Source organism: Oncorhynchus mykiss, chromosome 12 (genome assembly GCF_057628025.1).
Source record: "Oncorhynchus mykiss isolate SJ-2025 chromosome 12, ASM5762802v1, whole genome shotgun sequence".
Classification (NCBI taxonomy): Eukaryota; Metazoa; Chordata; class Actinopteri; order Salmoniformes; family Salmonidae; genus Oncorhynchus; species Oncorhynchus mykiss.
Window position 1 is genome coordinate 21,864,181 of NC_143033.1, and position 14,004 is coordinate 21,878,184.

Genomic DNA, 14,004 nt, shown 5'->3' on the forward strand with positions numbered 1-14,004 from the left:
AACTGTTCACAAAAAAAAAGAAAAAAATCCCTCCGCCAGTTCTCTGTATTGTCTATGGCAAGGGAAAATAGATAGCGCCCAGTTTACAGTTCCTACAGCTTCTGCTCACAGGCAACTATACAAGATCCCACAAAGCACAATGGGAAAATGGCTACCTAAATATGATCCCCAATCAGAGACAACGATAAACAGCTGCCTCTGATTGGAAACCATACTAGGCCGACATAGAGATATAATTCACCTAGATAACCCACTCTTAAATCACACCCCGACCTAACCAACATAGAGAATAAAAGCTCTCTATGGTCAGGGCGTGACACTTAACTCTAATTGCTCTGGATAAAATCTGAATGAATTCCTTCATTAAAACAATATAATAAGAATCTTCACTGTAAGGTATTGAAGTGAACTATTGCTATAATATGTTACATTATTCAGATTTTCTGTACTAAGTATCATGTTATTGCTGTTATATTGGCTAATACTACTGGGATTGGTGCGATTAAATTGGTTTGAAATCCAGCAACAATTGGACTAAAAATATGAATTTGAAAGTCCATTTAAATTAATGGAGTCAGTCATACCCTTCTATGAAATCAGATATGCATCATTAAACTTAATAAGTTGTCAATATCCCTCCGATTGACCTTGAATTGACCGGTGCATCAGCGACCCCACATTGATTTATGTCTGTGTCATCGTGTTTCCAGCAGGTCTCGCTCATGGGTTTTGACATAATTAGATCTTGTATTTACGCATTCCATCGTGATCAAGAAAAATTAGTGGTTTGCTCTCAGCAAGTGTTATTATGTTATGTTACAAAGCTGCCAGAGACAAGACAATCACCACCTGCAATGTTGTCTGTCCCCTGTGTAGACTTGATAATCAATATATTTTTTTAACCTTTATTTAACTAGGCAAGTCAGTTCAGTACAAATTCTTATTTACAATGACGGCCTACACCGCTGGGCCAATTGTGCGCCGCCCAATGGGACTCCCGAACGCGTCCAGTTGTGATACAGCCTGGATTCGAACCAGGCTGCAGTGACGCCTCTAAAACTGAGATGCAGTGCCTTATACCGCTGCCCCACTCAGGAGCCCACAGTAGGAGGCTATATTTCCTACTCATACAAAGCAAGCTGGTGACTATACATTTCTCTATTTGCTTGAATAAATAGCATAACGAATGTAAGAAAAAGAATACTTTATTTGCAATATATTTATACTTTTACACAAGTAAAATAAAATGCATATCTATAGTACACAGCAACTTCAGTGAACAAATAGACAGTACTCTTTTGAGAATGCTACCCATAACCACAGCGTGACAAGAAACATTAAGTATTTGTCTTACGTTTACACTTATAAACATAAAAATAGCATTTAAATCAATGTTCCACTCTAAAAAAAGATTAACAAAAATAAATGGAGGAATACGATCTATCACATCTTTGGGGTTGTCATGAAGGAAACCTCAAAACATTCTTAGTTTTAAACAGCTTGTGCTGTTTCAATGTCTTTGTAATAACCAATCACCACCATTGGCAGAGTAAACCTAGAGAGGATAGGGCCTCCCAGAGTAAGTGCTTTATATCTGGGCAGAACATACAGTATCACCTGGGAACAAATCCATTACATATATACATTTGGAATGGACATACTGTAGAAAGGCATCCATTTGTTGATTTGTCTTTTTTTTAGCTCTTCCAATTCTTTTTTCAAATTCATATCATCAGATCTACATGTAACTGACAAAATAAAGGAAACACGGACATAACGTGTCTTAATAGGGTGTTGGGGCACCACAATCCAGAACAGCTTCATTGCACCTTGGAATATATTATAGTGTCTGGAACTCTATTGGAGGGATGCAACCATTCCACGAGAAATTCCATAATTTGGTGTTATGTTGAATCTACCATAAGTGTTCAAATGGGTTGAGATCTGGTGACTGAGACTGCCATGGCATATGGTTTACATAATTTTCATGTTCAACAAACCATTCATTGACCACTCATGTCCTATGGATGGGGGCATTGCCATCCTATGGGGGCATAGCCATGGTAGCCAAATTATTTGCCAAAATAAAGGCCTGCCCAGTCATTTTAAAGATGACTCTAAAGGCCAATTTATGCTTGCTCCATAAATGAGGAAGGCTTGCGAAGATCAAATTGAGCTCTGTACAGCATCGCTGTGCGCTCTGTAATTCTCCGTATAGCTCTGCATTAAGATGATTGGTTGACAGTAGCTGGGGGTGAGAGGTCCTATATAAATACAAACTTACTTCCTTGACAATTTCCTTCACAACAGCTCTGCTCTGCACCGCAAAGTGCAAAAAATATCAATGCCCTGACTTCTGGTGAGGCCATATCACACTAAATGCTGTACGGCCACTGCAGATGGCAGATTGATCATGCAGAGCCTTTGAGCATGACGGGATGTTAAGTGCCTAATTAAATCAGGAACCACACCTGCGTGAAAGCCCCTGCTTTCAGAATACTTTGTATCCCTCATTTAGTCAAGTGTTTCCATTATTTTGGAAGTTACTTGAATGAAAGTTCTGTTCCCCTTTCCCACCCTTGGCACTTAGCAGGGCCTCCTGCACTGGCCTTACACTGGCCCATATTTTCCCTCTGTTATTGTAACTTCTAACAGAAGTCTAAGGATAGCCAAAACACAGGCAGAAAGACAAGCCTCCATGCTCCAATTGTAGATCCGTGGGACTTGAGACACAGAGGGTCTGACATGTTCTCCTTTGCACACCTTTTCTTCTTTTCAGGGTCATTGGAGGGGCTTAGATGCTCTGAGGACTGGTCCAGGTTGTTAGATAATGTTCCCACTGGCCCATCGTTCAAACTCTGTTTGTTCTGGGGTTTGTTGGGGTCAGCTTCCAACAGCTTAGTTTTGGAGATGTTCTCTTTCTCCTTCAGAGGATTGTTGGTGATTTGTCTGCTGTTGTAGGAGGAGGGATCTGGGAGACCCTTGCTGGAGATGATGGATGACTTGTCTTTATCTGAGAGGCAGCACCTGGGAATACCAGCCCTAAGTGGACTCTCCGTGGTGAGTTTTCCAGATCGTGTCTTGGAACTGAACACGCTAATCCAAGTATGGTCAGAGCTGTCATAGCAACCTTCCAGGTCAGGGATCTTTAGCTGTTTCAGGTCTTTTCCGGACAGTCTGGCCGGAACATGGCACTCAAGCTCTGAGCTAGACCCTTTAAATCCCTTAAACCAGTCCCACAGGGTCCTGGCCCGGCAGTCACAGATCCACTGATTCCCATTCAGACGCAGGTACTGGAGGGACACCAGTGGGTCCATGGTCTCCCCTGTCAGCACTGTTAGATTATTGAAGAACAGAAACAAAGTGGTCAGCTTGCGTAGGTCATGAAAAGAATTGCGCTGGACGAAGGTCACTCGATTCTGATGCAGCAGCAAGCGGTCCAAGCTCACCAAGCCTCGCAGCATGTGATCCGTCACAGTCTTTATCTTGTTGTTGTGGAGGAACAGGTAGGTCAGGTTGGCCAGGTCCAGAAAAGTATCGTCATGGAGAGTCTGTAAGTTGTTGTCCTGGAGATAGAGGTGCTGCAGGGAAAATAGTCCCCTGAAAACGCCTACAGGCAGCACAGACAAGCCACAGCTGTGCAGGTGCAGGGTGTGCAGTCTAGACAGGCCTCGGAAAGCAGTGGGGCTGATGATCCTCAGGTCATTGTCCCCTATGTCCAGCTCCTCCAGCCTCTCTAGGCCGTAGAAGGCACCAGCCTCGATGTGGCTGATGTTGTTGGAGTAGAGCCAGAGTACGGTGAGGTTTCTGCAGGGGCTGAAGCTGGTGGAGCGGACCACGGTAAGCTTGTTGTTCTGGAGGAAGATGCGCTGGCTGTGGATGGGGATCTCTGTGGGGATGGAGTAGAGGCCCTGCTGTTGGCAGGCCAAGGTGGGTCGTGGCTCGCTGTGGCATATGCATGGCGCTGGGCAGCCCTCCACCCAACCTTCCATCCGAGGCACTGACTGAAGCCAAAGGACCAGAAAGTAGAGTTCGCCAACTGCAAAAGAGGAATAAACAAGTGGGTAATGAGAATATGTTGGTGTTCTGCTGGATTTAGAAGAAAAGCATTTGTGTTAACTTCCAAACACCCAGTCTGCTCTAAATCATACAACATGAATAGAGTCTTGTCCTTGAGGCAGAACTGAGCAATTTCCTTTAAGGTAGGCCAGGTGCAAAGTTAAAATTGGCTATATTGTAAAAATGTATGAACCCAAAAAATGTGTTCTTTGTTTCTAATTTAAGGTTCGGGTTAGGCATTAGAGTTAACAGTGTGGTTAAGGCTAGGGTTAAGGTTAGGGTTATGTTTAAAATCATATTGTATGTCTTTGTTCTAGCATAGGGTTTCCCAAACTCAGCCCTGGTTGATTATTTGAATCGCCTGTGTAGTGCACCCAGGGGGGGCCCCAGGACCAAGTTTGGGAAAGCTGATCTAACACATACTGTAGAATATTTAAACAGTCTCTTAAACTACCTCACAGTACATTTATAAAGTTTGAATTTACCTATTAAAGCTAGAATATATTTAAACAATGGAAAATAAAACACAACAATAGTAGAAGCATGGAATTCATGATTTTACAAATGTAGTGCTCTTTAGAGCTTTACGTTTTGGGATTTTGTTGAATGAAGCAGCAGAACACAACACCCTCTATAAAATGGCGATATTTACAATCCTTAGAAGGAATCAGTTTTGCAAGTCTAATCAGAGCAGAAGATCCTGGTTTAGTTTTCACTGACTGTGCCTCAACATTTCATCTCTGTTCAGCTCTCCAACTACTACAGTATCACAGTCACTTCCTCTGTCTCTACTATATAATCCCCTTATGATGTCTTCAAATTTAGTTTTTATTTACTATAGAAAACAACATTTATTAAGTGAAATGGATATAATGCACACATGATGTACTCACTCAGTCAATTCACATAAAAATCCACATTTCCCTGTATGAGTAAAGCATACCATATAAAGTGGATAGCGGCTGAATACACACCAAATTTGGTAGCTTTTGACCACTTCATTTTGATTCCTGTTCTGGAAGCACATGCCAGAGAGATAGGGAAAGAGACAGAGGGGAGCGAGAGAAGGGGGGGGTGTAGGGAGAGAATGCAGGAGTGTGGGGGGGGGGGGTGGACTATTTGACAAATTAACAAAACATTAGTGGGTTGAGAAAAATTGCTCCAGCCTAACAGAGCAAATCACATTTGAGGATAGCTGGGAATTGCCACTTGGCCTGTGCTAGAGATCTCAGAGTGGATTTTCTTGCTTCAATGGTAGTGATGGAGTGATGGGGTGGAGAAAGGAAAGTTGGCATAGGGCTCTCACATCAGTACTGACATCACATGAGTGCCTACAGTAGAACTCGTGTCCAGTGCAGAATGCACTTTCCTCCTACAGTTACTATACTTTACTCTTATAGTAAAGGACAACTCAATTTGATAAAACAGATATGTTTTCTTAAACATAATATCCATAAAAAACATAAACAAACTGTGTGCTGAAAAGTCTTATATTGCAGGACTATGCCACCTCACCAAAATATCATATGGACTACAGGTTTTTGCCAATTGATGTTCATTGTAATTTATTAGCTTATTAGAAGAAAAGAAGAGAAATGTAATATGATTTTAATAAATACCTTGAATCAATTTAAAATGTGTGAGATTTGCGAAGGCTGTCAGACTGGCAACATGGAGGCATTTTTTACATTTTTTTTATTAAAAAAAAACTTTATTTCACCTTCATTTAACCAGGCTAGTTGAGAACAAGTTCTCATTTACAACTGCGACCTGGCCAAGATAAAGCAAAGCAGTGTGACACAAACAACAACACAGAGTTACACATGGAATAAACAAACATACAGTCAATAATACAATAGAAAAACGTATATACAGCATGTGCAAATGAGGTAGGAAAAGGGAGGTAAGGCAATAAATAGGCCATAGTGGAGAAATAATTACAATATAGCAATTAAACACTGAAGTGACAGATGTGCAGAAGATGAGTGTGCAAGTAGAGATATTGGGGTGCAAAGGAGCAAAATAAATAACAGTATGAGGATGAGGTAGTTGGATGAGCTATTTACAGACGGGCTATGTACAGGCGCAGTACATCTGTGAGCTGCTCTGACAGCTGGTGCTTAAAGCTAGTGAGGGAGATATGAGTCTCCAGCTTCAGTAATTTTGTTGGAGTGTTGGAGGCTATTTTGTAAATGACATCGCTGAAGTCAAGGTTCGGTAGGATAGTCAGTTTTACAAGGGTATGTTTGGCAGCATGAGTGAAGAAGGCTGTGTTAAGAAATAGGAAGCTGATTCTAGATTTAATTTTGGATTGGAGATGCTTAATGTGAGTCTGGAAGGAGAGTTTACAGTCTAACCAGACATGTAGGTATTACAGACGTGGTCAGGGAGAGGTTGAAAATGTCAGTGAAGACACTTGCCAGCTGTCCCGTTCATGCTCAGAGGACACATCCTGGTAATCCGCCTGGCCCAGCAGCCTTGTGAATGTTGACCTGTTTAAAGGTCTTGCTCACATTGGCTACGGAGAGTGGGATCACATTTGTCCAGAACAGCTGGTGCTCACATGCACGCTTCAGTGTTGCTTGCCTCGAATTGAGCATAAAAGGCATTTGGCTTGTCTGGTAGGCTCACCTCACTGGGCAGCTCTTGGCTGGGTTTGCCTTGGTAGTCTGTAATAGTTTGCAAGCCCTGCTACATCTGACGAGTGTCAGAGCCGGTTAGTAGGATTCCATCTTAATCCTGTATTGACTCTTTGCTTGTTTGATGGTTCGTCTGAGGACATAGCAGGATTTCTTATAAGCAACCGGATTAGTGCCCTGCTCCTTGAAAGCGGCAGCTCTACCCTTTAACTCGGTGCGGATGTTGCCTGTAATCCATGGCTTCTGGTTGGGATATCTACGTACGCTCATTGTGGGGATGACGTCATCGATGCACTTATTGATGAAGCCTGTGATTGAGGTGGTATACTGGTCATTGCCATTGGATGAAACCCGGAACATATTCTGTATTGAGTGAGTCACTGGTACTTCCTGCTTTAGAATTAGCTTGTAAGCAGGAATCAGGAGGATAGAATTATGGTTTGATTTGGCAAAAGGAGGGCGAGGGAGAGTTTTGCATAGATCTCTGTGTGTGGAGTAAAAATGGTCTAGTTTTTTTCTCTGGTTGCACATGTGACATGCTGGTAAAAATGAGGTAAAACGGATTTAAATTTGCCTGCATTGAAGTCCCTGGCCACTAGGGGTGCCACTTCTGGATGAGTGCCATCTTAGTGCCAGCATCGGTTTGTGGTGATAATTAGATGGCTACGAAAAATATAGATGAAAACTCTCATGGTAGATAGTGTGGTCTATAGCTTATCATGAGGTACTCTACCTCAGGCGAGCAATACCTTGAGACTTCCTTAATATTAGACATTGCGCACTAGCTGTTATTGACAAAAAGACACACATACCCACCCCTCGTCTTACCAGACATAGCTGTTCTATCCTGCCGATACACAGAAATCCCAGCCAACTGTATATTATCTGTGTCGTCAATTAGCCACGACTCGGTGAAACCTAATATATTACAGTTTTTAATGTCCCGTTGTTAGGATAGTCTTGAACAGAGATTATCCAGTTTATTCTCCAGCAATTGCACGTTGGCCAATAGAACGGATGGTAGAGGCGGTTTACCCACTCGCCAACAAATTCTCACAAGGCACCCCGATCTCCGCCCCCTGTATTTCTGTCTTTTCTTCACGCGAATGACAGGGATTTGGGCCTGGTCTCGGAGAAGCAGTATATCCTTCGCATCAAACTCATTAAAGAAAGAATCTTCATCCAGTTCGAGGTGAGTAAATGCTGTTCTGATATCCAGCAGCTCTTTTCGGTCATAAGAGACGGTAGCAGCAACATTATGTACAAAATAAGTTACAAACAACGCAAAAAAACACACAAAATAGCCCAGTTGGTTAGGAGCCAGTAAAACGGCAGCCATCTCCTCTGACACCATTATTAATTAACACAATATAATCTATTTGTATTCTAGGATTTTTTTAGAGCCATTCCAACCAGACAGTTATTTCATCAACATTGCCCAACGTGTTCTGGGATGTGGGCATTGCCCATCGGTCCTCAGTGTGATAAAGGCAGGCCTTAGTCATCTAAGTTAACTATTCCTCTGGCACAGGTGCCAGCTTTGGGACTAGGAGACCTCTCAGAAGAGATGCTCACAGCTTCAGCATTATGTTCTCTCTCGTAAAGGTCCCCACAGCTACAGTAATTATCCTGTAAATGAAGCCATCCTCATTTCAGGAACTGAGAGGTGACTCCCAAATGAACTGCCGCCACATAGCGTATTTACTCACAGTGAAAATGGCACGTGTGCATTTTCCGACACTAAAACGAAACCTGAAATTGTACAATGCACTCATAAAGATGTTCGTCGGTATTGACATACTGTACATGTATTTACAGTACATTCATAGAAACTCATAATCAAATGTCTTAACAGGGTTTAATTTATTATTGGTATAAAGATTTTCAGGACACCCATTGTTTCTGAACTGCTTGGGAGTCTATGGCTATTATAGTTGGCAGCAATTCCGCTGGTTCTTTTCAGAGGGAGAAAAATAGCATAGCTTTCAGCATCGAGCCATGCAAGAAGAAAAAGCTGATGCTTGCTAGACAGGACACCACAGTACAGACAGTCACAACAAGTCATTAAAACTGCAAAGCATTGAGATCAGCTCAGGAAGAAGTGTTTGCAGTAAATATACAGTACATAAAGTCAACTCGACACCCAAGCATACGGTATCAGTATTTATGAAAAATATGTTTTTCCTCCAGATGTTTCAGAGTTTATAACACATTTATTCACCTTTATTCAATCATACAAATCAGTTAGAATGAACTTAAAACGTTCAATTCCATTATAAAACTGGTTGTTTAGATCCCGGTTGCTAATGGGGCGAGCTGTCTACCTATAGTAAACTGTAGTATACCGTAGAATACTATACTACACACTGTACTATCCCTCGATCATGATGGAAACTCTATTCACAGTAGGATACTATAGTGAACACTACAGTATTATGCTAAAAAAAACACTGTAGTAAATACTACAGTATCTAATTTGCATATACCCTGCCCATTCCCCTTCCCCATATCACAGTTTGTACCACCCATAAGTGAGAAACCTACATGCCAAGTATAGATGATATATTGTGTTCCCTACAGATAATATGAAAGAACAGAAGCACTGAACTATCTGTTCAGATCTACCTACCTACTGGTTATGGAGAATGTGCTCTTTTAGTATTTCTCCAGTAGTTTCCCTCAAGGAAACAGGCTCTGTTTCTATGTCAAATGTAATAATACCAAAACACTATAGTAAATACTACAGTACAATAGATTCTGCAAAAACACTACAATAAATACTACCGTTTTGTAATGTCTGCAGAAATGTGACAGTAAATACTACAGTACACTACAATCTGCAAAAACAGTATATTAATTACTATAGAATAATATATACTACAGTTCTTTTACTACAGTATTTATACTATAGTTAACTGTAAATACTACAGTATACTACAATATACTACACTAAATACTATAGTAGGCCTAAATACTAAAGTAATGTCCACAAAAACACTCCAGTGAATACTACAGTATTTATACCATATTATAAACTGGGTGGTTCGAGCCCTGCATGCTGATTGACTGAAAGCCATGGTACATCAGACCGTATACCACAGGTATCACAAAACATGTATTTTTACTGCTCTAATTATGTTGGTAACCAGTTTATACAGTGCATTCGGAAAGTAATCATTTTCCACATTTTGTTACCTTACAGCCTTATTCTAAAATTGATTAAATTGTTTTTTTCCCCTCATCAATCTACACAAAATACCCCATAATAACAAAGCAAAAACAGGTTTTTACACATGTTTGCACATTTATATACATATAAAAAATATATATATATATCACATTTGCATAAACATTCAGACCCCTTAGTACTTTGTTAAAAGCATCTTTAGCTGCAATTACAGCCTCAAGTCTTCTTGGGTATGAGGCTACAAGCGTGGCACACCTGTATTTGGGGGTTTCTCTCATTCTTCTCTTCAGATCCTCTTAAGCTCTGTCAGGTTGGATAGGGAGTGTCGCTGCACAGCTATTTTCAGGTCCCTCTTGAGAAGTTCGATTGGGTTCAACTCCGGGCTCTGGCTGGGCCACTCAAGTACATTCAGAGACTTGTCCTGAAGCCACTCCTGCGTTGTCTTGGCTATGTGCTTAGGGCCATTGTCCTGTTGGAAGGTGAACCTTCGCCACAGTCTGAGGTCCTAAGCGCTCTGGAGCAGGTTCACTCTGTACTTTGCTCCATTCATCCTTCCCTTGATCCTGACTAGTCTCCCAGTCCCTGCCGCTGAACAAAATCCCCACAGCATGATGCTGCCACCACCCTTCTTCACAGTAGAGATGGGGCCAGGTTTCCTTTAGACGTGACGCTTGGCATTCAGGCCAAAGAGTTCAAACAGATCAGAGAATCTTGTTTCTCATTGTCAGAGTCCTTTAGGTGACCTTTGCATACTCCAAGTGGGCTGTCATGTGCCTTTTACTGAGAAATGGCTTCTGTGTGGCCACTCTACCATAAAAGCCTGATTGGTGGAGTGCTGCAGAGATGGTTGTCCTTCTGGAAGGTTTTCCTATCTCCACAGAGCAACTCTGAAATGCTGTCAGCATCGGTTTCTTCCTTCCCCAGATCTGTGCCTCAACACAATCCTGTCTCGGAGCTCTACGGACAATTCCTTCAACCTCATGGCTTGATTTTGCTCTGACATGCACTGCCAACTGTGGGACCTTATATAGACAGGTGGGTGCCTTTCCAAATCATGTCCAATCAGTTGAATTTACCACAGGTGGGCTCCAATCAAATTGGAGAAACATCTCAAGGATGATCAATGGAAATAGAATGCACCTGAGCTCAATTTCGAGTCTCATAGCAAAGGGTCTGAATACTTATGTAAATAAGGTATTTCTGTTTTTTATTTTTAATATATTTGCAAAACATTTATTATGGGGTATTTTGTGTATGTTGATAAGGAAAAACATGTATTTCATAGATTTTAGAATAAGGCTGTATCGCAATAAAATGTGGAAAAAGTCAAGGGGTGTGAATACTTTCCGAATGCACTGTAATATTTTAATTTAATTTTACCTTTATTTAACTAGGCAAGTCAGTTAAGAACAAATTCTTATTTTCAATGACGGCCTAGGAACAGTGGGTTAACTGCCTGTTCAGGGGCAGAACGACAGATTTGTACCTTGTCATAAATAAATAATGCACTTCAGGTTTTTGTGGTATATTGCCAATATACCATGGCTAAGGGCTGTATCCAAGCACTTGTGCAAAGGAACAGCCCTTAGCCGTGGTATATTGGCCATATACCACACCCCCTCGGGCCTTATTGCTTAAGCATACCATAGTAGTCATGTGGGCAACCTCGGAAACAATGTTTAACTTTTGAGTTTTGATCTCTGTACCACCAGAGGCTGTGTCTACACTTGACACTTACATGCGGTTGCTGCTATCAGATTTTTGGGGGGGAGATATGCTAACCTGTTTGCAATACCCTTAGCTTTACTAGCTAGCTTGCTGGCTAGTTACAGAGGTTAGTTGGCTAGTGCCATCAAGTTGTTGTGTTATTTTCAGATTTAGCCTGTTCCACCATTTGCAGAATGCATACTGGTATTTCAATATAGTGTGGGAAAAGGGTATATGGACACTATAAATGCACTAAAAGAGTCAAATGAAAGCAGACGGTTCCATCAACCAGTTTGGAGCACATTCATCAAGTCTGATCTACTAAGTGGATTTTGCTAAAATCCGTTATGATTGATTTATTGTAGAAAGCCCACAATGTGGTTACTTATGTCTGATTTGGATATATTTGGCTGTTTTCACTGCACAACATTTGTATACATGTAAGTGGTCCCTTTTCAGGTTTAGAAGAAGTGACTGCTAAATGCTAACTACAGTTCGTATAAACTGGTTAGCATAGCTAGCATACAGGAATCGGTAGTCAAAGTCTTTTTTAACTGTAATGCAGTTGATTGGCGACGATGACATGAATATGTGTTGGGGTTGACAGCCATACAAGCATTATACTCAGATTTGTATCAACATAATGTGAAATACACATATAAACAATAGCCTAAATATGTCAATTCCATTGTTTTGGTTGAGTTCGATTGACCTCTTTAACACGTCTATAACCATTTTCCATATAAAAATATTAATGCGCTAGAACTGATGCGCATCAAGAAATAACGACGACAAATGTACTGGAAAACTGCTTAAATCAACTTTAGGCGCACTAGAGCACATAAGATACATTTGCTTGTAAGAAGTGATTTTAACTCCATTTTAATGTAAACTTTACTTTGAGAAACCGAATCAAGAGAGTTAAGGGTTTTATGCATGCTCAGTTGTTGGGTCTCGAGCACTGGGCGAAAGGACATTTGAAATGGAAGTTATGGAGCTCCCTTGCGTGCTTCTGTTATGTGCAAAAGTTACAGGAAACTGATATGTGGAGAATGATACATTTGCATCTGATGGCCATCACGTATAAACTCAGCAAAAAAGAAATGTCCACTCACTGTCAACTGTTTTTATTTTCAGCAAAATTAAGATGTATAAATATTTGTGTGAACATAACAAGATTCAACAACTGAGATATAAACTGAACAAGTTCCACAGACATGTGACTAACAGAAGAGGAATAATAATAATACCTGAACAGGGGGGGGGGGGTGTCAAAATCAAAAGTAACAGTCAGTATCTGGTTTGGCCACCAGCTGCATTAAATACTGAAGTGCATCTCCTCCTCATGGACTGCACCAGATTTGCCAGTTCTTGTCGTGATACCCCACTCTTCCACCAAGGCACCTGCAAGTTCCCAGACATTTCTGGGGGGAATGGTCCTAGCCCTCACCCTCTGATCCAACAGGTCCCAGATGTGCTCAATGGGATTGAGATCCTGGCTCTTCGCTGGCCATGGCAGAACACTGACATACCTGTCTTGCAGGAAATCACAGACTGAGCAGTATGGCTGGTTGCATTGTCATGCTAGGGGGTCATGTCAGGTTGAGCCTGCAGGAAGGGTACCACATGAGGGAGGAGGATGTCTTCCCTGTAACGCATAGCGTTGAGATTGCCTGCAATGACAACAAACTCAGTCTGATGATGCTGTGACACACCACCCCAGACCATGATGGACCCTCCACCTCCAAATCGATCCCGCTCCAAAGTACAGGCCTCGGTGTAACGCTCATTCCTTCTACGGTAAACGGAAATCCGACCATCACCCCTGGTGAGACAAAACCGCGACTCGTCAGTGAAGAGCACTTTTGCCAGCCCTGTCTGGTCCAGCGATGGTGGGTTTGTGCCCATAGGCGACGTTGTTGCCGGTGATGTCTGGTGAGGACCTGCCTTACAACAGGCCTACAAGCCCTCAGTCCAGCCTCTCTCAGCCTATTGCGGACAGTCTGAGCACTGATTGATGCATTCCTGGTGTAACTCGGGCAGTTGATGTTGCCATCCTGTACCTGACCCGCAGGTGTGATTTTCGGATGTACCGATCCTGCACAGGTGTTGTCACACGTGGTCTGCCATTGCGAGGACGATCCGCTGTCCGTCCTGTCTCCCTGTAGCGCTGTCTTAGGCGTCTCACAGTACGGATATTGCAATTTATTGCCCTGGCCACATCTGCAGTCCTCATGCCTCCTTGCAGCATGCCCAAGGCACGTTCACGCAAATGAGCAGGGACCCTGGGTATCTTTCTTTTGGTGTTTTTTAGAGTCAGTAGAAAGGCCTCTTTAGTGTCATAAGTTTTCATAACTCTGACCTTTATTTCCAACCGTCTGTAAGTTGTTAGTGTCTTATCGACCGTTCCAC

At 42.0% G+C, this 14,004-nt stretch overlaps 1 protein-coding gene across 1 annotated transcript in view; it reads right to left on the reverse strand.

Annotated features, from left to right (window-relative positions):
- Positions 1–1,189: 1,189 nt before the first annotated feature.
- Positions 1,190–14,004, reverse strand: part of LOC110537169 (reticulon-4 receptor) — a 37,827-nt gene continuing 25,012 nt past the window's right edge. The window contains exon 2 of the mRNA XM_021623006.3: positions 1,190–4,039. Within this exon, the coding sequence (XP_021478681.1) occupies positions 2,649–4,039 (1,391 nt within the window). The 3' untranslated portion in view covers positions 1,190–2,648. The remainder of the gene's footprint in view (positions 4,040–14,004) is intronic.